General features: G+C 52.8%; 1 protein-coding gene across 2 annotated transcripts in view; it reads right to left on the reverse strand.

Moving 5' to 3' along the window:
* SORL1 (sortilin related receptor 1) overlaps positions 1 to 5,837 on the reverse strand; it is a 165,537-nt gene extending 159,700 nt beyond the window's left edge. For both annotated transcript variants that reach the window (XM_080649599.1, XM_080649598.1), the window contains exon 1: positions 5,538 to 5,837. In XM_080649599.1, the coding sequence (XP_080505725.1) occupies positions 5,538 to 5,798 (261 nt within the window). In that variant the 5' untranslated portion in view covers positions 5,799 to 5,837. The remainder of the gene's footprint in view (positions 1 to 5,537) is intronic.
* Positions 5,838 to 25,734: the final 19,897 nt, after the last annotated feature.

Consider the following 25,734-nt stretch of genomic DNA (forward strand, 5'->3'; position numbering starts at 1 on the left):
GCTGGTTTGGCTCAGTGGACAGAGCATTGGCCTGCGGACCAAAGGGTCCCGGGTTCGATTCCAGTCAAGGGCACGTATCTAGGTTGTAGGCTCCGGGCCCTGGTCAGGGGTCATGCAGGAGGCAACCAATCGATGTTTCTCTCACCTGGATATTTCTCTCTGTCTTTCCCTCTCTCTTCCACTCACCCTAAAATTCAATGGAAAAAGATCCTCAGAGGAGGAATAAAAAAAGTGCCCCACTGGGAGCTCCACCACGGGCCAGGAGGGTCTCCCAGCTCTTGGCTAGCAGAGCAGGACCATAGGGCCACTGCGGTCAGCAGTTCCCCACAGATAACAGGTTCTGTAAATCTTTTTAACTCACTACTGTGATCCCTATCAAGTCCTATCTTCATGGAAAGCCCCACACCCCCTCCCCCCAAAAAAGAAATGCACAAAGCATTCCTATATTACAATAAAAATAAAAACTGAGGGTTTCACAACAGCAGAGTGAAACCCAAATCCTGACCTATCACCAGCCCGCCTACTTTCTCTGATTTATAGCAGCATCCTTAGCCGCCTCCATGCTGAAGGCCACCCATGCCACTTCTATGAAGGCCCAATGTTCACAGCTCAATAAACCAGTAAATTAGGTTGAAATTAACTGTGGCTCATTTTAAACTGAAGGAAATTGATTTCTGCATCCGTGAGGCTGGCCTAAATATGCCATGTGCCTGTGGGTATCCTCGTGTACCTAGAGAATCATGAGGAAGGCCTGTGCTCACCACCAAAGAGAACGCCTCACCCCTGCAGCCCGACCGCTTCTGGAAAAATCCTCATCCCAAACAGGCAAGCCAAAATGGAGTGAGCTCACCTTCAGTTTCCACCAAATGTTCAAAAAATGGAGAAAAGGCCAGGGTAATACCCCAGCTTAATTCACTTTTATGCAGTCAATTATCTGCATCTGACTTAATCAAAAATTCTAAACTCCAAGCTAGCTTCTGTTTATGCCAGCCATTTCACATACCAGTTGCTCAAAAATGCACTCATTTTAATACTTGTCTAAGCAAAATTTAATTAGAAAGTAAATTGGTGTGTTTCTTTTTAAAGACTAAATGAATACAAAGACAAAGAGGTTATTTTTTGGATCACCAGCTCTTCAGATTATTGGACTGTTAGGCAGTAACAGTACAAAGGTGGCTTTCATCTCTAAGGAGAAACAGACCAAAATATGACAATGAGATGTTCCAACAACACCCATCTTCTGCTTCCGAGTGTTCGGTGCTGTTGGGATCTGCTTCCTGGGTCTCAGGTACCAAAGCACTGTATTGAGCGTACCATTAACTTCATTTCACACCCTATAACGAAAGCATTCTTGAAAACAACATGAATTAGAACCAATATCCGGCCCTACCTGGTTTGGCTCGGTGGATAGAGTGTCAGCCTGCAGACCGAAGGGTCCGGTCAAGGGCACATGCCCAAGGGGGTCAAGGGCTCGATCCCCAGTAGGGGCTGTGCAGGAGGCAGCCGACCAATGATTCTCTCTCATCATTGATATTTCTCTCTCTCTCTCCCTCCCTCTCCCTTCCTCTCTGAAGTCAATAAAAATATATTTAAAAAAAGACACACACCAATATCCACAATCTCTATATTCTGATGTCCTGCACCTCTGAGCTCTGCATCTCTAGGGAACTGCTCTCCTGGATGACTTTTCATTTTATCCCTTTAATTCTCCATCCCTGTCCCCCTTCCTCCCATTCTTTCCACATCTTAAAGCCTCTACCCACGCACATACCCCAAGACAAGCAAGCAATCAATGAACCCAGCAGTGGCCGGACGCTGAGCTGCGTGCAAGAAGAGATGCCAAATGGAACCAGGAAGTTTTTCAAGGTCACATCCCTTATCGAGCCGACCCAGCACGCCAGGCAACTCTGCACCTACTTGGAAGTCAACTGGAAACAGCAAATGCTTTGGCTTCTCATCTTTTAGAAGCAGGAGGTCAAACATTCTAACTTCAGAACCCACCAACCAATTCTTCCCCAGGCAAGTGTATCATGTGAGAATCTACTCCAAAGAGATCTAAAGCTCAGCACAATGCCACCCAAAGGAGGCTCTTTGTCCCAGGACCTGGTGCTGTAACAGACACTTGATTTTCAGTCTCAAATCAGGACACTGAATACTCCCTGGAATTAGAGAGAGAACTCACTGGCAGGAAAATAAACCTGTAAATCCTGTTAGGCTCTGAGCTTCATTCCAAGGGTTTTTCCCTGGGACAGTACGTTAGCAAACCACAGGACCCCTAAAAGAGAGGATATTGTGCCACCGAATCCCAGCTCATCACTCAAGAGAACCCCCGGATCTCACAGGAAGAATGGGGCCCCACCGCCGCCGCCCTCCCCAGCAAGTGCGCCACTCACTGTCCGTCTCCACTGGGCCCTCCTTGTAAAGGCCTGTCCGAGAACTCGGACGTGCTGCCTGCACCCGGGCCTGTCTCCTCCCCGGTGTGCAGCAGGTCCAGCCATATTCCTGAAGGGCTCCCAGGTGCCAGGACACAGCGGAGAGAACGGCCTGACCCACGCCCACGGAGCAAACACGGAGATGAGAGCGCTAAAGCAGCACAAGGCGAGGCTGGTAACGCTGTGGCTGAGCTCAAAGGAGCTCTTCGCCTCAGGGCCTGGGGCTCCCGGGCTGCTTGGGTGTTGATGGATGGGACAGGAAGACCAGCTGAGGCAGAGGAAAGGCAAGAGGATAGCACAGAGGCACGGAGCTGATAAAATCAAGAAGAGACCCCGTGCGGCAAGAATTATGGAACCCCCTTTCTTGGACTTGGCCTTTGTAAGAAGGGGCTCAACTCCATAGGTTAGTGGAGCCAGAGAAAAAGAACTGACTGCAACCAGGGCCCTGTCTCCATCCGATGCAGGGCACCCGGCAAAGCCCTCTCGCTCCTCTCCCAGCAGCTGGTGGCCTAGGGCTTCTGCATTCAGGCAGCTCCTATTTCCAGCCTGAATCTGCGCTACCAGATAGCCTCAACCTCATCCAAGGTCAGAGGTCAGAACCTACAGAGTACTGGAGCCCACTGACCCCTTATCACGCCACCTCCCATGCCCTCCCACATCAAACAACCCGCCGTAGAGCTGTGAAGGGTTACTGCATCCACGTTTTCTTGTTCCGATTTGTATAGTCACGTGCCTTATTTGCATCTGCTTTATCTCCTTAAATTGTTAAGTTTTCTGAAAGCAGGATGAAATATTCCCTCCCCCATCTGCACTCCCATCTCTATAGAACCACACTCAATTCAAGCAATACTGCGGGAAAACACTGAAATCCTAGGTTTAAAAGTTAAAGGGAAGGGGTACAAAGTGGAACCTGGCTGAGGGCTAGAAGCAGGATGGCATGTGTTTACAGTCACATCCTGACACTCACAATAGTGAAGGCAGCACTCCTCATAACCGGCAGGGACAGCTACAGACCAGGTCTGTCCCAGGAGAAACAGGCAAAAGGTCACCCTCCCGGAAAGGGCATTCCAAACAGGTGAATTCCCCCAGAGCGCCAGAGGGGTGTCAGCCCCTGCGGTCACCGATTCCTGTGCTCAGAGCTAAAGGCCTGCACAGGGGTCCTCACGGCAGAAAGCCCAGCAGCAGGACGTTCTTCCTTCTACCCAACCCAGTCCTTAAAGATTCAAATGAATGGCGGGCATCAGAGAGCAATGGCCCCGGAGGACTGTCTGTGAGGGAAAACAGCAGCACTGCCCTGAGTCCTGCTTTGGGCAAGACTTCCTCATTATATGCTGGACTGCGGGCTCTCCATCCTCCGACTGAAACAGGCTCACGCTGCCTGGCTGCATATAAGAGCCGTGGGTTTTGAGAACACAGCTCATTATTAACTTGCCCCAAGGAGCTTTCACAACCCACGGGGCGGCGGGGGGGAGGGGGGGCCGCACCTGTGTGCATATTTCTGGGACAGGAAAGCTCTGCCCTCCACCAAAACTATCGCTGCAGCAGACCTGAGCTCAGGAAGGGACTGCTCCCCATCCTCGCCCCCCTGCACCCACGTCCACTCCAGGCCCCCAGAGAGCTGATTCAGGTCAACAGCAGAGCTGACTTGAGGAGACTCAATGAACAGGGAACCCACTCCCCACCCCCTCCATCCCCTCCATCAGGATGCTGGCATCTCTGCTGAGAGCAAGGACCTTGCTGACTTCAATAACACACGTTTCAGCCGGGGGTGGGGAGCTCTTACCTGCCCACTGGCACACACCAAGGTCCCCAGGGGCTGACAGCAGACAGAAGTCAAATACTCCCACCCACTCACCACCATCCCTCCCCACTTCATAGCCCAACGCACACGAGTTAAAAGGAGGTATTTAAGAAGCTTCACATAATGTCAGGGCAACTGTTTGCCCCCCTAAAGTCAGACAACGCAGACACAAGTTCCCGCAGGCAGCCCTGCCCGTGTGACCTCGGGCTGGTCACTTCACCTGCCCAGGTTTGGTTTCTTCCTCAACAAAATGACACAGGAGGGTTAACCAATGTCACTGCAATATATTTAATTTAAAAAAATTCAAATGACACAATAGGGTAAGATGGTTTGTTTATAAGGTTCTTCCTCGGATGGCTCCAAGGATTGAATGTTTAACTCTATTTCCTGAAGAAATGGCTAAAGAAAAATCGGTGAAAGAGAGGCAAAATTCAGACTAATTTTTTAATTGTTATTTTGAAAGGGGACATTTTGGCTGTAGAAATCGTGCTGTTTACTGCCTCCATTGGTCCCACCTTTTCTCCCCCACTGACCTTCTAGTTTTGTTGATGTCAATCTCAACCGCAGGCTTGGGAGTCTCGAGAAGCAGTAACACAGTCAAATTAATTTTTCCAATGCTGACACTAACCCACACACTCGGTTTGCAATTTCTAGCATGAAGTCTGGCCATGAAAGTGAAATTCATGTTACTCATGATCTAATAATCCCATTGCCTGGATAGAAATAGATCACAGAATAATGCTCAACAAATGTTTGCAGTCTTTCAAATCATGATAGTCGCATCCAAAATAAAGTCAATTGTGCTGAAGGGAAGTGGGATGGATTAGAAGCTTACACTTACACACGCACACACGCACGCACAAGCGCGCGCAGTGTCCCTTGGCTGTATCTGGATGTCCCGCTTTCCACTTTGCTCACCTAAACTGCGGTCAGAACGGAAGAGTGGAAATCCCCTCATCGCACTATTCTGCGCCAACCGCAGCCTGCTCGCCTGCACGGCCCACGGGTGCTCCACTCAGGCAGGCCCACCTCCCACCCACACGCAAAATGAAGGCACCCCCCTGCTTCCGTCCCCACAACACTCCCTGCGGAAGGTGCACCCAGTTACCTGGAATACGTTTGCTAAAACCGAGAAGGAAAGATGAATGCAATTCAACTGCTGAGGGGGTGGGAGGGGTCGGGGGAACGAAAGCAAGCCAGGGGTTCCCCGCGGTGCCGCACCGGGAGGCTGCTGCGCGGGCTGGATGCCGGGTGCCGGGTGGGAGCCGCAGGGAGGAAGGGCTGGGCGCCGGCCACGGGCTCACCTGTCCGTACACCTGGATGGGCTCCGGCTGCAGCGCGGCGCTCCGTCTCCTGCGCAGCGGCTCTCTGCGCGCCCGCGGCCGCAGCTCCTGCGGGTCGGCCCGCACCACGAGGAAGCCGCGGTCCTGGGCCCGGGGCGTGCGGCCGGGCAGCGTCTGCGTCCCTGCCGCGCCCGGAGCCGGTGGCGGCAGCAGCGCGAGCAGGGCCAGCGGGGCGAGCAGGACGCGGAGGAGGCGCGGCTGCCTCCGGCTCGGGGACGCCATGTTCGCGCTGCGCAGGGGGCGCCGCCGCCCGGAGAGAATGCGCAGCGCGAGCAGGAGCGCGGCCGCCCCGGCTCCAGCCCCGCCCTCCCCGCGCCCCGCGCCCGCCCCCCCCCCCCCCCCCGCCCCCCGCCGCCACCTCCGCCCGCTCCCGGGCGGCGCTGTCACGTGAGAAGCCGCAGCCGCGTCCCGCGTGCACCTTCCCGCCAGCGGCTTCCCAGCGCCTGCGGCCTCGCCCTGCGGAGGTGGGGAGTCAGGCCGCGAGGGATGGGGAGGTCGAGGCTGCGAGGCTCGCGGGGTGCGCCCTCCCCGCCGCACACACCTGGTCCGACTCCCCGTTTCAGTCCCAGCTCCACATCGGGGCATATTTGCCTGCGCGGGGTCGTGCCCAGGCCGCCCTAAATGTCACCGTCTCCTTTGCGACAGCACACCCCCAGCCCTGCCCCCACCCCCACCCCACCCCACCCCCCCGCCAGGGCCCCAGCGGCAGCCCCACCGACCCGGTGAGAGTCTTGGCCAAAGAACATGAGCTCGGAGAACACGGAGCGCACAGGAGAGGCCACTGAAACCGCCCCCCTCAGCAACTGTGTCAGCTACTCTGAGCCCAGCACGTCCTTGTGGCCACGCCACACGCAGGGGGTCGGCTCGCGACCCCTCCAGGAGAGCAAGCGCAGAGCCCCCGAGTCTCAGCGGCAAGTGGGCACAGGCGTATGCCAGTCCCTCGGCCTGCAGCCAGGGGTGTGAAGCTTGCCGCTGGAGGCAGGAGGGGCAGGCACCCAAGGAGTGGGGAGTACACACTTCAAACTAACCCTAAGTTCAGCTTGAAGATCAGACCCTCCACCTCAGGAGATCAAAATTCTGCGGCTGCAACCCTGAGGCTCAGCCCAGATCAAGAATTTCTGCAGGTTTGCGGGAATAGCCACAGCCTATCCGCTGTGGTTTCATCGTGCTTCCCTGCGCCCTGGGCCCGGATCCCTATGCTTCCCTGCGCCCGGATCCCTGTGCTTCCCTGCACCGAGCCTGGCTTTGAATGAGACAGAAGACAGAGGGGCAGGCTGCAGGGAGATAGAGGACTTCCATAGCTGCGTGAGGCCTGGGTCTCTAGAGGGAGGAGGGCCTGGTCAGTTCCTCCCAAAGGCTCCTCACACTCAATGAACCACAGCAGCTCGACTCCTACCCTTCTCCCCAGTGAGCAAGCAGAGCTGCCTGCCCCACCCAGCACCCCCAGTGACAGCCTGCCCAGGACAGACAGCCTTTCCTACCTCCCTAATCCAGCTTTCTGCCACTTTCCCTGACCCCGTTCCAGACGTGCGGGGGTCCTGCCTCAGGTTCTGCAGTCCCCGCTTTTCTCCCCCGTTTTTCTCTCCGTCTCAGCACAACCTCAGAACACCCAGTTCTCCCCTCCACACAAGCTGCTTATCCTCTGAGGAAGCCGCTGACCCACTGCCAGCTCCTCCCCAGGGAGAGCCGCGCAGTCTAGTCAGCATCAGCTCCCCAAGAGTGGGCCCTGTGGCCTCCCGAGACCCTCAGCGAAGACACCTGCAGCCCCCACGCAACCCAAGGGAGAGCGCGAGCTGAGGCGGAGCCAGGACAACCCAGATAACTCAGGCATTGTTTTGTAACGTGTTTCATGAGAACCTTCTCTACAAAAGCAAGCCTCAGCGACCCTGCAGAAAACACTTGCCTGGCGTGTGGATTTGGAGGGAGGGAGGGGCTTTGACCCCCCAGACTGCTGGCTGCCTTGAGGTTCAGATGGCAGTTTGTGCACAGGGCCCGCTACTTGCTGGTGGTGATTTTGAACCGGCAAGAATGTGCAGTCATGGTGATGGACTCGCGGAAAGCCTTCCTCTGTGATCGCTGTCTACATTCCCAGCCACTCTAGGTGGATGATCTGCAGACCCTGAGCCGTGTGAGCCTCTGTCCACCCACACTGAGTTTTGCCTCAGAAAGGTCCACTTTCTGACTTTGGAGACTTGGCCAAATAACCTCTCTGGGTCTGTTTTTTCATCTGCAAAATTAGGATCTTAATCCCTCCCTATGGCACGGAATTCCTGAGAGTATCAGAGGAGAAAATGCGGATGAACTGAAATCGCAGTGCCAATTGTGAAGGCCCCAGATAGGAGTATTGCATGCAGCTGGCATTGGAGACATGAATTCTAGTCCTAATTTTGCAACCAAGTTTCTGCGTGATTGTTGTCCTGGTTACCTCTGGGCATTGGCTTCTTCCTGTGTGAAATGAAAAGAGATCTGAGCCCTGATCATCCCCCACCGCCTTCGAGGCCCCTCCTGACATACGATGGGAGCAGCCACAGAAGAGGCCTCCCAGGACGGGGTCAGAGCTGAATTGTGCAATTGAGTAGGGTGTTCCTCCTACCTCAAAGCCGGATCTCTGGGGCGTAAACAAACCTCTACTTCCTCCAAAATAACATACAAGTTGGGGTGGGAGTGAAGACAGAAGGCGGCACACCATCCCCCTCTACCCCAACCTGCACGGCCTTGCTCTTGATGCTGCCCTGCATCCTGAGGAAATTCAACAAGCAGAGGAACGTAGTTCTGGACTCACAGCTGGCAATAAGAAAGTCTGAGCCACGGTCAGACTTAACGCCCTTCTCCGTCTTCCTGCCCATCCTTGGCCTTGCTAAGCTGGGGCTGGAGGTGAGGGTAGGAGAAAATCCCCCAGAGGCCACAGGGTCCCACATGTTTATCCAGACAGAGTCACGTTTAAAAGAGCAACAAGACCAGCCATGAAGAGAAGGGGAGCAGGGGGACCCCCAAAGCCTAACTGGACTTCTCTCTTCTCTCTCCTTTTGTGGGCTTCCCAGATGCTGGGGTGTCTGCTCACTCTCCTCCAGCCCCTGGCCTGCCTTCTACTCCTGTTCAGGTTCCACGAGGCCTTCTTCACTGGCCCAGCTTACACCTCCTGCCGCTAAGGCTCTGGGTCCCCTGCCTTCTTTGATACTCTCTGGTCACATTACCTGTTTAGCCTCATCTTCCTCTTAAACTACAAGCAGCAGGAGGGCAACACCAGGATTGTCTGACTCCACGTCTACGTCCCCAGTGCCAGCATAATCCTGGCACACGGTGGGTGCTCTGTGATATTCACAGAATGTATGACCATGAATGATGGGGGTGGGGTTCCACCCCCATGTGCCTTGTGGTGAGGGTTAAGGGGCCAATGTAGTTGAATTTCAGAACTTTTCTTACCTCACTGCCCTGCATGGCGCCACTCCTTTCCAAGCTAGACCGTGAGTCACGGAACCAGGAAAGGGACCTTCCAACGTTGAAGTGGGGACTCATCAAGTGACTCCCACTCAGCTCACCAGCCAGGGGACTAGAGAAATGCCCTCCTGCCCAAGAAATAGCTCTTTCTGTGAAGGGACAAACAATGGGCCCAGGCTGCTGGTCACAACTTGTAAGCAGAGACAGGGTTGAATCATTGTAAGCCTTGACCCCAATCCTGCTGGCAGCGTGGGAGAGCAGCAGGTTATCCACAAAAATCTGCTCTGCCCCCACCATAAGCCAGCTGCTTATATTGGGTAGAAGGACAAAGTAGGCAAAAGGGCAGTTTACAGATATGCAAAAGGCTAGGGGTCTTCAAAGGGCTTAGTGTATGCAAGGGCTGGGGTTACCTGGTTACCTGGGGAAATCAGTTAACAGGTAAGCCGGCTGGAGGTGTGCACAGGCCTGCGGGTATGCAAAAAGGGCTAGAGGTCTTCAAAGGGCTGACGATTCGGTTTCTGCAGCAAAGTTGTTCATCTTTCCATGATAACAGGCGGCTCCAAATGGGGAGAAAGGCTGTGTCTCCAGGTCAGCTCCAGCCAGGGAGAAGTGCCTCCTTTAATCAGAACAAAACAGTCATGGTTAACAGGGCGTGATTCATATTTCTTACACTACTAGCTGGTTCCAGCATTCTATTTCTGCCCCCTTTCATTTCTTCTGCTATTGCCAAAAGTTCCTTTAGTTAAGGCAAAGCCCAGGGTAATTTATGAGGTTTAAAATACATATGCACCTAGAACTTAGATTAAGCAATTTATAATCTCTTGAATTTCAAAGAGAAGGTTCTGGAAATAGTCCTTTTGCACAGCAGTGATGTGCATATGCCTACCAGACTCCATCTCACAGCGAGCCTTCGCAGTGGGCCAAAGCCGACATCACCAGCACCTCTGTCTCACAGGTTCTGAGAACTAAGGTGCAGAAAGGATGGTCACGTGACTTGGTAAGGTTGACTCACACCCAGGTTTCCTGGCTTTCTAGGCAATATCTGATGTCTCCCTCTGGAAGAGGGGAGAGAAGCTGGTATTTCAGGTGCGGGTGCAGCGGGACAGCGAGCGCCAGGACAGGAAGACAGGTGGGTGCTCAGGTCCTCGCTCCTTCACAGCTTGTTCCTGCTTCATCCTCCCCTAGGGCACTGTCCCTGCCCGGGCGCCTGTGGAGGTGTGATGTGCAAGAGGGAGGAATGTGACAGGGCCATGAGGCAAGTCCTGTCGTCTGCACTTTCTAGAAGACACATTGAGGGATTTGTTTTCAATTTTTCAAATGGGGGACTTGGGTGCCATAACTGTGAAGGTGCACAGGCTAGCCCACTGCTCACCCTGGTGTCTTACTTCTCAGAAACAGGACTTCTGGAACTGTTATAACAAAGCACTTAGGGCTGCCTTTGTTTGTGAAGGGGAAACCTGAGAGTTGGTTATTGTTATGTAGATGCCAGAACAAATGTCCTGCCCTCAGACAACGGTTTGCTGAAGGTCACAAGATTATCTCCTTCCTATGATGTGGACTAGGATTCTTTAACACCCCTGAAAATTACATATCAACTTCGTCTGTGTCTTCCCCTGTGAGCCTTTGCAGTGCAGAACTGGCTGACACACCTTCAAGCACCAACGTGCTGAGAGGCACCCCAAGCCGCGTGGACCCAACTCCACTGGAGTGAGACTAGTTCAGCAGACGCCCCGAAGTGCTCGTGGGCTATTAGAACTGGGAAAGCAGGTGTGCAGGCTAGCTTTGGGCCCACCGCTCTGCAGTGCATTCTCACAGGGACCTAGGATTTTTTCTTCTTCTTCCATTTTTCTGCACCAGGAAAAACAGGTTAAAAATGCTGCCCCTCCGGCCACCATTGTTTAACCCATCAGCTAAAAGGCCACTTCTTGATTCTGCCCTGATTCCCCTCAACAACCCACAGCCCTGTAACCCTGATTTATGTCTGTCTTGATATGATTATGTCCTGACTTCCATTACAGCAACTATTTTGGTACCTACTTCCTTTTCTAAATTATAATTAGGTCTTTGGATCTATTTCCCTGTCTTGCACTTAATGGATTATATCCTGTTGAATTGAAATAAACAGCTTGGGGGCAGGGGTGGAATTACCCCCACCTCCACTACTCACATCCGTGCGCTGTTGGCTCTGTAAGGAAGAACACTTGGAATTACTGCTCCTGGGAGAAAATGGCCCATCCAGGCTTACGTCAAAGGCTGCTAGAAAGACAGCTGAGGCCCTGTCAGCATTAGGTGAGTCAGCCTGGCCAAGAAGTGAGTCATCTTTTTTTGTTTGTTTTAGTATGTTAATATTAACTTCAAAGAGAGGGAGAGACAGAAACATCAGTGATGAGAGAGAATCATCGATTGGCTGCCTCCTGCGCATCCCACACTGGGGATAAAGCCCGCAACCCGGGAATGTGCTCTGATTGGGTATCAAACTGAGACCTCCTGGTCCATAGGTCGACGCTCAACCACTGAGCCACACCAGCCGGGCAAGAAGTGAGTATTTCTGAGGTATGTGGTGAAACAGCTGTAGCCGATAAGGGCTACAAGGACTATGAAGGAGATAGCAAGACCAACCTCCAACTGGTTTATGGCTTAGAATCTGCAGAAGATCAGCTTGATCCAATATGGCAACTAAATCTTTGGGTGACCCCTGGCCTCATTATACACTCATCCTATATAATAAAAGCCATGTGCAAATTGTCCCCTTGGGCAATGGTGCTACCAGGAGTTAGTTCGACTGCTCCTTGTAACATGCGCTGACCACCAGGGAGCAGGGCGGAACATGGCAGGTGTTGGCGATGCAACGCTGGCAGCAGGCCGAAGTGGAGGAGCTGCCGGCCCCAATGGGCCCCAACGGGCCCCAACGAGAGCAGGACTGCGGTGGGATGGTGGAGCAGGTGAGTGGGCCACGCCAGGTCAAGGCAGGGTGCCAGGTGGGGCTGTAGGGCTGCGAGGCAGGGGACGCGCAGGCCACCCCAGAGACCCCACCCATCATGAATTCATGCACTGGGCCTCTAGTCTACACTAATAAAAGAGAAACATGCAAATTGACTGTACCTCCGCTACGCCCACAAGCCACGCCCACCAGCCAATCAGGAGTGAGTATGCAAATTAACCCATCAAAGATGGTGGGTGAATTTGCATACGCAGGCGGGGCGGGCAGCACCATGGCCCGCCCCTGGGGGTCTAGGTCTGTCGGGGGCCAGGGGAGGCCAGTAGGGCAGCGCCAGACACTGACCACATGGTACCAGTCCATCGGGGCCCAGGGAGGTTGGGTTGGCAGCGCCAGATGCCACCTGCGGGGTCCAGGTCCATTGCAGGCCCCGGGAGGGGCAGCAGGCCCTCCTCGCTGCCCCAGGGAGGAGAGGCCGGCCTGCCTAGCCACTTCCGTGGGGCCCCGGGAACATGACTGTGGGGCTGCCTGAGGGGTGGCTCCAGGGCGAGTGCCAAAGCTTTGGCAAAGCGGCTGGCCAGGAGGCAGGCGTTCCAAGGGGCGCCGATCAGCGCCTCACCATCCCTCTATGAGGACACCCCACACAGGCACTGCCTTCGCCAGCAGGCTCTGGGCGACATCTGCAAATGCGACTGCAACCTCTAACATTCTGGGCAAAGAACTGGCCCTGTGCCCCTCTGGGTACCAGGCTTGCTAGGAGTGTGCTGTCACCAATGCCATAGATCAAAGGCAAAAACCTGGCGAGGCGGGTGCACTGGAGGGGGCTCTGGCCGGGGAAGGGGACCGGTGGGCAGGGATCTGCCTCGCCTGCAGAGAGCCAGGATCTGCAGTGGCCCCAAGATGCGGGTGGGCCCGGTCAGGGATCAAGGGGCATGGAAGGACGCCCGGGCAGTGGGGCAAGGACCCGCAGCACTGAGGCGGGAGTTGAGGGGCGGTGCCACCTCAGTGGAGGGGTGCTGCACTGCAGGGTACCTGACTGACTGACGGGATTCAGAGACGCTCCGGGCGCTAACCGGGCCTCGCCCAGGTGGCCTTCGCACTTCAGAGGCGGCGACTCCTGCTCCCGCCTTGGCCCAAAAGCAAGCCCGCGCCGCCCTGCCCCACGGAGGCACACACCTGCGTGATGAGTGCGAAGCCTACCACCTGCTCCGGAGAAGGGGGGCAGTAAAGAATGGGGGCGGGGACCGGGGAGAGGAAAGAATGTGGAGCGTCCGCGATGAAGAGGTGCTTGAGAACGAGGCTCGGAAGCCTGACGGGAAGGTTTGTTCGGTTTGCCCAGCGGCTGCCCCTCAGGAAGGGCAGAGAGCATGGCTGTGAGGGCTCCCTGTGCGCTGAGTCAGGCTCCACAGCCAACTGGAATTGGCCGCAGTGTCCTGGTCTGTAACATGGATTAAGCTGTCCCAGCGCCTTCACTGAGCTTTGAGGGCCAATTGAGATACTATATAAGGAAAGTGAGGGAAGAAGTGAGAAAGGAAAGGAAGGACGAGCAACACAAAAGAAAGATTGAAGGAACCTGTAAACCCATTGTCACTTAAACAGGGAATATAGTCAATAGTGTTGTAATGATGGTATGATGCCAGGTGAGTACTGGGAATATCGGGGAACACTTTGTAAAGTATATGATTGTCTAACCACTGTTCTGTAACTAATGTAAAACCTGAAACCAATACAAAATAATATTGAATGTAAAGAAATGAAAATTGGAGTGAAATTTTTATAAATTTCAAAGTTTAAATAAAAACTGTAAAGGAAGAAAGGGGGAGAAAAAAATAGTCTTTTTCATTTTATCACTTCACTGTCTTTTCAGTACATGAAAAGGACAGTTGTCTTTATATGTTGCTTTTATACTTTTCTAAGTCATTATCTCATTTGATGTTCAGGGCAACTTAAAGACAAGATAATTATTCCCTCCACTATTCAAAGAAAAGAAATCTTGGTGTCTGGTCCCAATGATTCAATCGTTAAGCCCTTATTGTAAAGCAGGGTTAGTAAAATTTTCTGTGAAGGGTCATATCTATACTAATAAAAGCCTTGGGGGTGATCAGGCCAGCAGGGGAGGGTAGCTGGGGGCAATCAGGCCGGCAGAGGAGCAGTTAGGTGTCAATCAGGCCGGCAGGGGAGCGGTTAGGTGTCAATCAGGCTGGCAAGGGAGCATTTAGGGGGCGATCAGGCAGTCAGGCGAGCGGTTAGGAGCCAGCAGTCCCGGATTGTGAGAGAGATGTCCATCTGCAGGTTTAGGCCCGATCCCTGTGGGACATCCCACAAGGGTCCCAGATTGGAGAGGGTACAGGCTGGGCTGAGGGACACCCTCCCCATTCGTGCACTGGGCCTCTAGTCTATAATAATAAAAGGGTAATATGCTAATTAGACCAGACGTCTTCCAGACGTCCTTCCTGACCAAGCCGGGGCAGAGGGAAGCCAGCCCGGGTCCCGGGTGCTTGTGGGTGGCTGGAGGAGGGAAGCAGCCCGGGGCCCCGGGTGCCTGTGAGCGGCTGGAGGAGGGAAGCCTGGGTCCTAGGTGCCAGAGGGAAGCCGGTGCCAGAGGGAAGCCGGTGCCAGCAGCCGGGGGAAGGAAGGCCTACTTTTGCATGAATTTTCGTGCATCGGGCCTCTGGTTGTAATATATTAGCACACTACCAACACACTCCACGCTGCCATAATCAGAAATGGAAAGCCCATGTAAGGACACAACATGGCCTCCAGGGCTCTTTTGAGAAGTCTCCACCCCTTCCTGTGGGAAAATCCTGAGTGCTCCTCCCCCTCACTGGAGGCCCTGCCCCACGGTTAGATGAACCTCAGTCAAAGAGGTGAGTCCCGGAGCCCACGGGAAGGGGCCACTCCGCCCCGTCTCATGAAGAACCCTCCTGCACTGCGCGGTGCCGCTCCCATCCCACTCCCTTCCTGCGTGACGTTAAGAGCCCACAGTGGCCGCAGGTCAACTAGGATAGCAGGCGTGTGCGAGGACAATGCTAAAGTCGTTACCCAGGAGGCATTAGCCTCAACTGGCTCTACTGCACGGTGGCCACCTAAGCGAACCAAAACCTAAGCAAACCCAGTCGCAAGCAGCCAACCAAGCTTACGCTGCAGCCACCCAGACTTCCTTTCCTTTGCTTTCACCTTTTTTCTATAGCAGTGTCTCCCCTGGCTCCTCTCTGGGGAGCACTCCCAGCCAGTTTGGTGCTTCCTGATTCAAATCAAGTTTTGCTCAAATAGACGCAACATTTATGATATGCCCCAGTTTACCTTAAAAAAAAAAAAGAAGGTGCTCCATGGGTTTATGGGGGTGAAACAGGGAGAACGTTCCACAGAAACGACCTGGGGGTGCGTTAGGTGGGTCAGGGGTGCGGAGCAGGCCCTGGAGGGGAAGGCTGAATCGCTGTTGCCTGGAGCAGGGAGTCGGCTTACATGTCTGAGGAGAAGGAGATAAGGCTTCAAGGTAGAGGGTGGAGGCAAGGTAGAGCAGGGAGCAAGCAGTGAGGGCGGTGGCCCAGGAAGCAGGAAGGCAAAGGGCACGGTGTGGGGAGAGCCGAACCCTGAGCAGAGAGCGCGTTCAGTTCCTGCCAGAGCCTGGTGCAGGGTGGCCCACCAGGCTGTGCAGCAAGGCAGCCGGCACCCGCTTCCTCCATCAGCACTTCCTGGGGCCAGCTCCCCCGCGGCCTGCACAGCACCTGGAGGCACCTGGGGACAGGGCTGACCGCTCTCAGGCCGTCTCCCTCACTGTCTGCCATTTCTCAGCCCATCACACAAACTGTCCTTTGTGCCATCAGCTGAACTCACACCTGTTCAGACCATCATCCCACCAGACTCACGACAAGTGATGAGGCTTGATTTTCTCAGAGCGCTTAAACAAATTATATCAAATCCTTCTCACCAAGTAGATTACTGAACCAGGATTAGGGTTTGGACTCCTCAGAGGCAGGTGGTCCTCATGGCGCTGGAAGCAGTGCCGGCGCCAGCCTTCCAGCAGCCTGGGATGGCCCGGACGCCGTCTCCCGCTCAGTGGCGATGTAAACAATAACCTAAATACTAAATTGGAAGGGGATTTTGTGTATAAATTTTCTTTGCACTCAGGTGTAAATGAACCCCCCAAAAAGAGCAAATTAAGACTATTCTTTTTTTTTTTTTAATCCTCACCCGAGGATATTTTTCCGTTGATTTTAGAGAGTGGAAGGGAGAGGGAAAGAGAGAGAAACATCCATGTGAGAGAAACACATCGATTGGTTGCCTCTTGCACATGCCCCGCCAGCGGCCTCAGCCAGGGAGGAGCCTACAACCGAGGTGCGTGCCCTTGACCAGACTCAAACCCGGGACCCTTCAGTCTGCAGGCCGACGCTCTATCCACAGAGCCAAACCGGCCAGGGCAAGACTATTCTTAATTCTAAAAGGCCTCTATTCTGAGATAATGACACCATGGGAAACTGCACAGTCTGCCAAGCACGGTGCCTGCCCATCCCCCACACTCCCACCCCCGTCTGCTTAGCCACCTCCCATCAGAGGAACACCCACTGTGTGCTTGCTTTCCTGCCCACTAAAGTCAGGTTCAAACCCCACCCCCTTCCACCTCCTGCTTTAATCTTTCCAAGAACATTTAATCACATAAACGGGGCAAGAGGCTGATTTGGCTCAACCTGCACCGGAAGCTGTATGGAGAGGCGGGAGGCATTGCTTGACTCCCAGGAGCCAACTCCCATAGGTTGCAGCCCAGAGGTGCCCCCCACCATCTCACACACCTGCTCAGAGCCTGACGTCCCTCACCTGTGATGAACGGCCCACCTCTGCAGGTCAAAGCACTAAATGAGATTATGCATGTCAAGGAACCTTGGCAGTAAAACGTGTTCATGAAATGATACCTATTGTTATTGTGGAAAGCTCAGGTCAGAGATATTGTTGTGAAATCATTTTGGCCATTCAGCAACTTCCAGGTTTTTATTCAGGTTTGTATATGCCCTTTGACCTCATGACCACGTGACACCTATACATATAAAAAGCCAGCTACCATAACAACCACGGCCCCTCGCCCAGGCTGGCCTCACCCCACAGGAAGTGGTTATGGGCGCCTGTAGGCAAAGCGATAGGGTGCGAGTTTGATGGGGGAAAGTTGAAGAAATAGGGGGGAAGGTCTTAAGGGTCTGCGGGGTTGGGGTGGTTGCCCGGAGTAGGTTTGGAGTGTGCTGGGGACGGAAGAGGAAGATCCGAATGCAAACTGCTCAGCACAGTACCTTCCTCATGGCGAACCAGGACGTGGCTGCATGGGCGGCTGTTTGAGGAGTGCGCCTGGGACCGCCTGGGACCGCCTGGGACCGCCTGGGACCGCCTGGACCGCCTGGGACCGCCTGGACCGCCTGGGACCGCCTGGGACCGCCTGGACTGCCTGGGACCGCCTGGGACCGCCTGGACTGCCTGGGACCGCCTGGGACCGCCTGGGACCGCCTGGGACCGCCTGGGACCGCCTGGACCGCCTGGGACCGCCTGGACCGCCTGGGACCGCCTGGGACCGCCTGGACCGCCTGGGACCGCCTGGACCGCCTGGGACCGCCTGGACCGCCTGGGACCGCCTGGGACCGCCTGGGACCGCCGGGACCGCCTGGGACCGCCTGGACCGCCTGGGACCGCCTGGACCGCCTGGGACCGCCTGGGACCGCCTGGACCGCCTGGACCGCCTGGGACCGCCTGGGACCGCCTGGACCGCCTGGGACCGCCTGGACCGCCTGGGACCGCCGTGCTCCCGGCAGCGGCAGTGCTCCCGAAGCTTCACTGCTTCCAAATAGTAAGGAGCAATGAACGTCAAAGAACAGAAAAATCCTCTGCAACCAGAGGCCTGGACTTGCCCCGCCACTGAAGGAAACACCACTTGAGGAGGAGCTAGAGAAACCGGAAGTACGCGGCCAGAGGATTGTGGGATTGTGGGGGACGCCTGGCGCCGAGGCTAGAACGCGAGCCTGCTATTGCGCATGCGCACAGTCAGCCCTATAGCCCTCAGTCTGGCAGTATTTGGACGCGACTTCCGGCGGGAAATTATTTGCATTGAGGTTTGCTGTTCCCTTGCGGCAAGAAAGATGAGAATTAAAGGTTTCATTTGTTACCTTGGTTTGAAGCGGAGGACAAAAGCCGCGAGGACGACCACCTGTAGGAGGGGTGCACACGCACCTCCCGGGAACTGCAGATGAAGCGCACGCAATCGAAGCCTTCAGTGAAGCCATCCCCATCTCCGAAGAGCAGGGCCAGACTCCAGAGAAGTGCACAAGGAGTACCTGGAGCGCTTCCTGCGGGAGGGCAATGGAAACAAGATGCAGAGGATCCCGCTGAGCTCAGAACGGTGCAAGTCTCACATCGCCGAGATCCACCAGAGCCGCACGAAGCTGGAACAGGAGCTGCGGACTCAGGCCTTGGACAACTGGGAGATCGATAAGCACATGCACAGCCTGAAGCCAGACCTCATGCAGCTGCACAAGATCTGAGACCAGGACCTGGTCTGGCTCACCCAGAAAGGCGCCGGGCAGAAGAAAATCAACCAGTGGTTGGGAATCACAAATGAGCCTGAAGACCAGTGTGCACTGATGAGGATGCGGATGACCGCCCCCACCATGAGGAAGGAACCTGGTGTGTGGGCAAGATCAGCCGCCTGCAGGCCGAGGAAATGCTGAACGGCCAGCGGGATGTACCTTCCTCACCCATGAGAGCAGCCAGCGGGGCTGCGGTGCCTGCTCCTTGGTGGTGGACGGCGATACCAAGCACTGTGTCATCTACCGCTTGGCCACTGGCTTGGGTTTTGCGGAGCCTGGCAGCCTGTACGGGTCTCTGAAGGAGCTGGTGCTGCGTTACCAGCCCACCTCCTCCTGCAACACAACCATGCACTTACCGTCACACTGGCACATCCCCCCCACAGCCCTGAGCCCCAGGGCCCCCGACAGCCCTCTGACTCATACAGAGCAGAACTCCATCTTTCTGTCTGTCTGTCTCTCTTCTTTGTGAATTTTTCTCTCTCAATCTCTCACTTGCTTTCTCTGAGTCTCTCTCTTCCTGTCACTCTTTCTATCCCCATCTCTGTCCTCTCTGTCTCTTAGTCTCTGTACCTCTAATTCTCCATTAGAAGACATACCTCCTCCACCCCATGCCCCCTTTCCCCATGGGCACTGCCCTCCCCGGCTCTGGCTGCCCCCTCCAGTTCCTACAGTTCCCCCAGCTCCCCCTGCCTGTACCTGCCATGTTGGCCCCTGGGTGCTCAGCCCCAGCCTGGCGCCCTGATTTTTAAGCCACAGACCTGGGGTCAGGGCAGGAAGGAGGCAGGAAGGAACTCGCTGGGCCACTTCCAAGAACCTCAGCTGTGACATTTGGGGCCGGGTGGTCTGCCCCACAGACCCAACTTCCCCTCCAAACCCTGAAGTGAAACCTGCACGGTTACCCCCACATGGAGCTGCTGCCAGAAGCCCTCCTCCCCCAAAAGCAAAATTATTAAAAATAACCTCAAGAGCTGGGCCCTGTCTGACCCCAGGCTTCCCAGGAGCTGAGGCTGCTGCAGGTGCTGCTGGGCCAGCCGAGACGCACGCGGCCCACAGCACCTCCTCTCGATGCAGTTTCAAAGCTTCTCCTTGATCATGTTGGGCTCTGACTTTGTTTCCTTGACTGTAAACCCATTTTCTCCTCTTTTGGGACAAGAACCCTGGTTTTCTCTGCTGCCATGAACCCCTCTCCTGCCTGCCCAGCTAGGCTGGCAGGTGGGTTGTGTATGGTACGTTGATACTGATGTGGATATAAAACATTGAACTAAAAAAAAAAAAAAAGGAAAATGGGATAGTGACGAATAAGAAACTTTGGAGACAGTGAAGGGCTGTTTGTCCAGACTGTTGAGAGCTCAGAATCAGAGTTCAGTTGGGATAGAAATCCTGCTAACAGCACCTGATGCTGAAACCGGAGCACTCTGCTTTTAGGTGTTCCAGTTCAAGCTTTTGGAGACTGCCTATGAAAACATTCCTGGTTGGAAAGTGTTTGTATAGAAGCCGTAAGTATTAAGTATTTGCTGTGTTTACCATGCTTAGCTCTCTCTAAGGAATATGGAATAATGTTAAACGCCTCATGTTCTCAAGAAGCTTGACTTTTAAAATAAAAAATAAAGAAGAAATATAAATATTAAAAATAAAAAAAGAAGAAGCTTGAGTTTAGGGGCGAAATCAGGCAGCCAGGTAAGCGGTTAGGGGCGATCAGGCAGGCAGGCAGGAGAGTGGTTAGGAGCCAGGGGGCCCAGATTGCAAGAGGGATGTCCGACAGCTGGTTTAGGCCCAATCCCGGCCAATCCCGGATCTCGGGAGGTTGCAGGCTGGGCTGAGGGCCCCCCCCCATGCACGAATTTCGTGCAGTGGGCCTCTAGTGTTGCTATAAAACCTCAAACCTGGCTCTGTCACTCACACAACATGTCTTAGAAACAGGCAGCAAGGCAGTCACACAGCCCTTTCCTGGGAGCTTAGGTCAGGCCTGCTCCCAGGCCTTTACTTCACCCGGAATCTGCAGAAGACACGGGCTCAGGACGGAGCAGCGGTGTTCTGAGCCCAGGGATCCACCAAACTCCAGGTATCAGGCAACAAGGCTCTCCTCTAAGCAGAGGGACCGACGACGGAGGAGGCCGCCTGAGCACAGTTCTGGAGAAGGCAGCTGCCCTTTGCTGGAGTCCATAGCTTGTCCATGCAAGCCCCCGTCGCCACCCTCCTTTCTTAAGCAGCGTCCACGTTAGGACTGTTCAGACCTGTAGAGAATTTGTTATGAGTTTATTTGAGCCAAACTGTTGACAATTGCCAGGAAGCAAAATCTCAGTGGACTGAGAAAATGCTCCAGGGAATGGCAGATTTCACCTGGTTTTATACATTCCCCTCAGAGGAGGCAGTGGAAGGATTACCTGAAACCCGTTGGTGATAGGTCAGGAGGCGGAAGAAAGCAAAGTGAGGAAACCTCTGGGATTGGATAAAAAGTAACGAGTAGATACTTCTTTTACAGAGGTGGGTGCAGGTTAGTTAACAGTCAACAATGAATTTAACAATAGTGATGAGGGTGTGGACCAAAGGGGCCACGTGTTGACCTGACAGGCTCAAGGGAGGCCTGCATGGCGGTCTTGCAGACTCAGAGACCTACAGTCACCACAAAGGACGGTCTGAAATGAAACTGTAACTAAAGCAGTGATGGTGGCAGTCACCTCCTAGGCCGGTATCTTCCCTGACAAGGTCAACCTTTACCTTAACTGAGCCTATGTGTCTTTTTGCATCTATAGTAACAGACCCTTGAAATGTCTGGGTAACTTGTAACTTCCCTTTTTCTGGACCCCTTGGGGCACAACCTAATGTGCCTGGGAGCCAGGACAGACACCTCAAATTCCTTCATTATCATAATTGTTTCTGCACCCACCTAAGTATATGTCCATCATTTTACATTTTATCCAATCCCAGAGGTTTTCCCGCTTTGCTTTCTCCCGCCTCTCTAGTCTATCACCAATGGATTTCATGTAACCCACCTATGTCCCTTCCTTTGATGGCAATGTATAAATACAGATGTAACCCGCTATTCTCTGGAGCATTATCTTAATTCATTGAGGTTCTGCTTCCCAGCATATGTAGACAGTTTTGCTCAAATAAACTCACAAAATTCTTTACAGGTTTCAATGGTATTTTATGTTAACAATGGGATTTGTGGTCTCTGCTCTGATGCGGACCTGTGCTCTGAGGGGTCCAGAAAAAGGGAAATTAGCTTGATATGCCAAAGGTATGTTGTCAGATATGTTAGGGTAGGTGCAAAAAAAGATAACAGACTCACTTACGGTGAAAATTTACCTTTATTCGGCCGAGAACATGACTCCCCACCACAACTGCTTTCAGTTAGAACAGTTTCATTTCAGAGCATCCCCTGTGGTTACTGCGGGTCTCTGAGTGTGTGCAGCTGCTATGCAGGCCTCCCCAGCTGATCAGGTTTAGAATGTGGCCCCTTTTCATCCATAGCAGCACTGGTTTCACCAGTGATTTCTAATGGGTGGTTTCATGCATCATCTGATCCAGATTCAGATAATGAGATGGCAAGTTCTCCGAGCAGCCAGCACCTCTGCAGCCTGGATTCCTGCCAAGTGCTTCAGACACTGACCACACTCACAGGGTGAGCCCCACAGGGACCCTTCACACGCTGGTCACACTCAGAGCGTGAGCCCCACAGGGACCCTTCGCACGCTGGTCACACTCAGAGCGTGAGCCCCACAGGGACCCTTCGCACGCTGGTCACACTCAGAGCGTGAGCCCCACAGGGACCCTTCACACGCTGGTCACACTCAGAGCGGGAGCCCCACAGGGACCCTTCGCACGCTGGTCACACTCAGAGCGGGAGCCCCACAGGGACCCTTCGCACGCTGGTCACACTCAGAGCGTGAAGCCAACAAGGACCCTTAGATGCTGACTGTATACTAGTACCCCCACATTAACTAAAGTTACTTTATGCACAAGTACCTGACATTGTTTATATTAAAGTGTTTAAAGTAAATTACAGACAATATAGCAATCGTGAATAAGGAAAAGCTTCCATCATCAGTGGAGCAGGAGAGCTATGTAAACTATTCTAACTCATCATAAATATTCTATACTTGGCCTTCGTCTCCTTTCTGGCAGAGAAACCCTTGGAATTCCCTAAGTGGTGGGGCGATGACGAGGTCTTTTCTTCTTCAAAATATGCCCTTTCAGCCTGAGTGGGATTTGTGTGGAGGAGGTGGCATTTGAAAAGCCCCCAGCCGTGGGCAAACTACGGCCCGCGGGCCGGATCCGGCTGTTCTATCCGGTTCTCTTGCTCTCCCCTCCGCTCCTTTACTTTGAATTTATATTAGTTCACACAAACACTCCATCCATGCTTTTGTTCTGGCCCTCCGGTCCAGTTTAAGAACCCATTGTGGCCCTCGAGTCAAAAAGTTTGCCCACCCCTGCCCTAGACGGAATTCCAGGTGTGCCCAGCTCTACTCTGCCTCACATACAAAAGTGAACTTGAGATAAACCATAAACCTAAATGTAAAGCTAAACTGTAAACTTCTAGAAGAAAATGTAGGAGGATCTCTTTGCAGATTGGAGTGGGCAGAGATTTCTTAGGAAGGACACACATAAACACACAAGTAACAATAAAATAAAAAAAATTGATTCAATGTGTTTTATTAAAATTAAAAATGATGATTATCAAAGGGTATTGTTAATAGAATGAATAAGCAAGCCACGGACTGAGAGAAGTATACAGGAGTGGGAAAAAGCATGTTTACGATTGTCATGCAAATAAATATTCTGTTTTGCATACTCAAAATTGTAAACCTACTTTTGCCTACCCTGTGTATCTCTGACAAAGGACTCATAAACAGAATATAGAAAGACCGTCTACAATTCAATAATGAAAAGACAATATTTTAATTTTTATTTATTTTTAAAATATGTTATTATTGATCTCAGAGAGGAAGGGAGAAAGAGATAGAAACATTAATGATGAGAGAGAATCATTGATTGGCTGCCTCCTGCACACCCCCACTGGGGTTAGAGCTCGCAACCCGGGCATGTGCCCTGACTGGGAATCGAACCGTGACCTCCTAGTTCATAGGTGGACGCTCAACCACTGAGCCACACTCGCCAGGCAAAAAGACAATATTTTAAATAGGCAAAGCACTGGACAAACACTTCACTTACTTGGCCAACCTATATATATAAAAGCGAAGTGACCGGAATGCCGAAATGACAGGTCGCTATGACACACACTATGGCTGGTCAACTGGCCCAATTGGGGGGCGGCCCCTCCCCTGGGCCAGCCTGGCCAGATTGGCCCCCATGGGGCTGGGGGGGGGGCGGCTGCCCGGATCCCACCCATGCATGAATTCGTGCACTGGGCCTCTAGTAAGTACATAAAAAAGATGCTCATCATCGTTGGCCAATAGGGAAATGCAAATTAAAACCACAATGGGACACGACCCCACTAGAAGAGTTAAAAATGTTAAATTCTAACAATGCCAAATGTTGGGAAGTTTGTGGAGCAACTGGATCTCTTAAACATTCCTGGTGAAAGTACAAAATGATACAGCCAATTTAGACATTGGTATTTTCTTATAAATATTTACCTATCTGGTGAACCAGAAGTTTAAAAAAATTAAATCATATGCCTACAAAAAATATTATATAAGAATATGGCTTTACTTCTAATTTCCAGATTTTGAAAACAATGTAGACATTTGCCAATAAGAGAATGGATACACAAATTGAGGTATATTCATAAAGCAATAAAGAGGAACAAACTATTAAGACATACAGCAGCACAGATGAATCTCAAAAAAACTGTTCTGTGAAAAAGCCAGGCACAGAAGAACACACACACCGAATGACTGCACTTACGTGAAGTCCAGGAAGAGGCGGACAACCTCTGGGGACAGAAATCAGAACTGGGGTGCCTGGGCGGGCGGGAGGGAGTGAACTGCCGCGCAGGGACACTTTCGGGGTGCTGGCATCTTCAAATTCACAGACACTTTGTCAAAACCCATCGAAGCACAGGTAAGATCTGTGCATTTCACTCTAAGTAATTACACCTCAACCTAGAGCAAATTTAATGAATGAACAAAAGGATAAAATGAGTTGCCTCTTCCAGTATTATGCTCCTTCACACTGGAAGTATCCAAGTTCAACTATACACTTGTCAGAGATACTGTGGACTGAAGGTTCAGTTTAAGTCATTTTAAAACATCATATTTTAAGACCTTGATATATAGGATAGAACTATAGGCAATACCTGCCTTTTCTGCTTCTCAGATACAGCCAATTAGATGAAAATTTGCCTTGGAAACGACGTAAGGAAGTTAGATAAGAAAATAGATAACAAAATGTATGCTACCAACACTTTAAAGCATTTTACAATGTTTTTATTTGCTTTGCTTTTCTGAAATTCTTTCCCTATCTAGCCTTATCTCTGCTTCCCTTCTGACACCCACGCCCTCGGCCAGTCTATGTTTCAGTCCCTTAGGGCTGTTTGAACATTTCCTTTGCTAAACCTCCTCTCACCACTTCCCATCCACTCTGCCCCTCCCCGAAGGTTCTGCAGAGCCCACTGCACCAGCAAGACCCCTATAAGCACTGCTCCCTACAGTAGGGGTTCCATGCCCACCCCAGGTTTACCTGTGGCACAGCATTTACTGCAGGCGAAATGGTGCCAAGGTTCCTTCCACCTCAAAGATTTAACTCTTTTTTTTTTTTAATTGATTTCAGAGAGGGAGGGAGAGAGAGAGATAGAAACATTGATCGGCTACCTCCTGCATGCCTCCTACTGGGGATTGATGGAGCCCACAACTCGGGCATGTGCCCTTGAAGGGAATCAAACCCGGGACCCTTCACTCCATAGGTCAATGCTCTATCCACTTAGCCAAACCAGCCAGGGCAAAGATTTAGCTCTTTAAACATGTTCCAGCTGGAACAATGAAGAGAAATAGCCAAGCTGTCAGCAGGTTCTATACGAGGTGAGGGAACGAAAGAGAATGCCTTGGTGACAGTCTCCTGTGGGAGCTGCATTGCTGCTCTCTCAGCTGACTGAGAGCCAGCGAGACGGCAAGGTCAGAGTTGAGAGTTACAGCTTTGAGGCTGGAGAGGAAAGAGGGCCAGTGGCTCCTGAGCACGGACCTGCATGGGTGCCAGGCAGGGGAGCTGAGAGAAAGGGATGAATAAAACGCCAGGCTAAATGCAGAAACTGATTTTT

The sequence above is a fragment of the Plecotus auritus genome (assembly GCF_963455305.1).
Source record: "Plecotus auritus genome assembly, chromosome: 13".
Lineage (NCBI taxonomy): Eukaryota > Metazoa > Chordata > Mammalia > Chiroptera > Vespertilionidae > Plecotus > Plecotus auritus.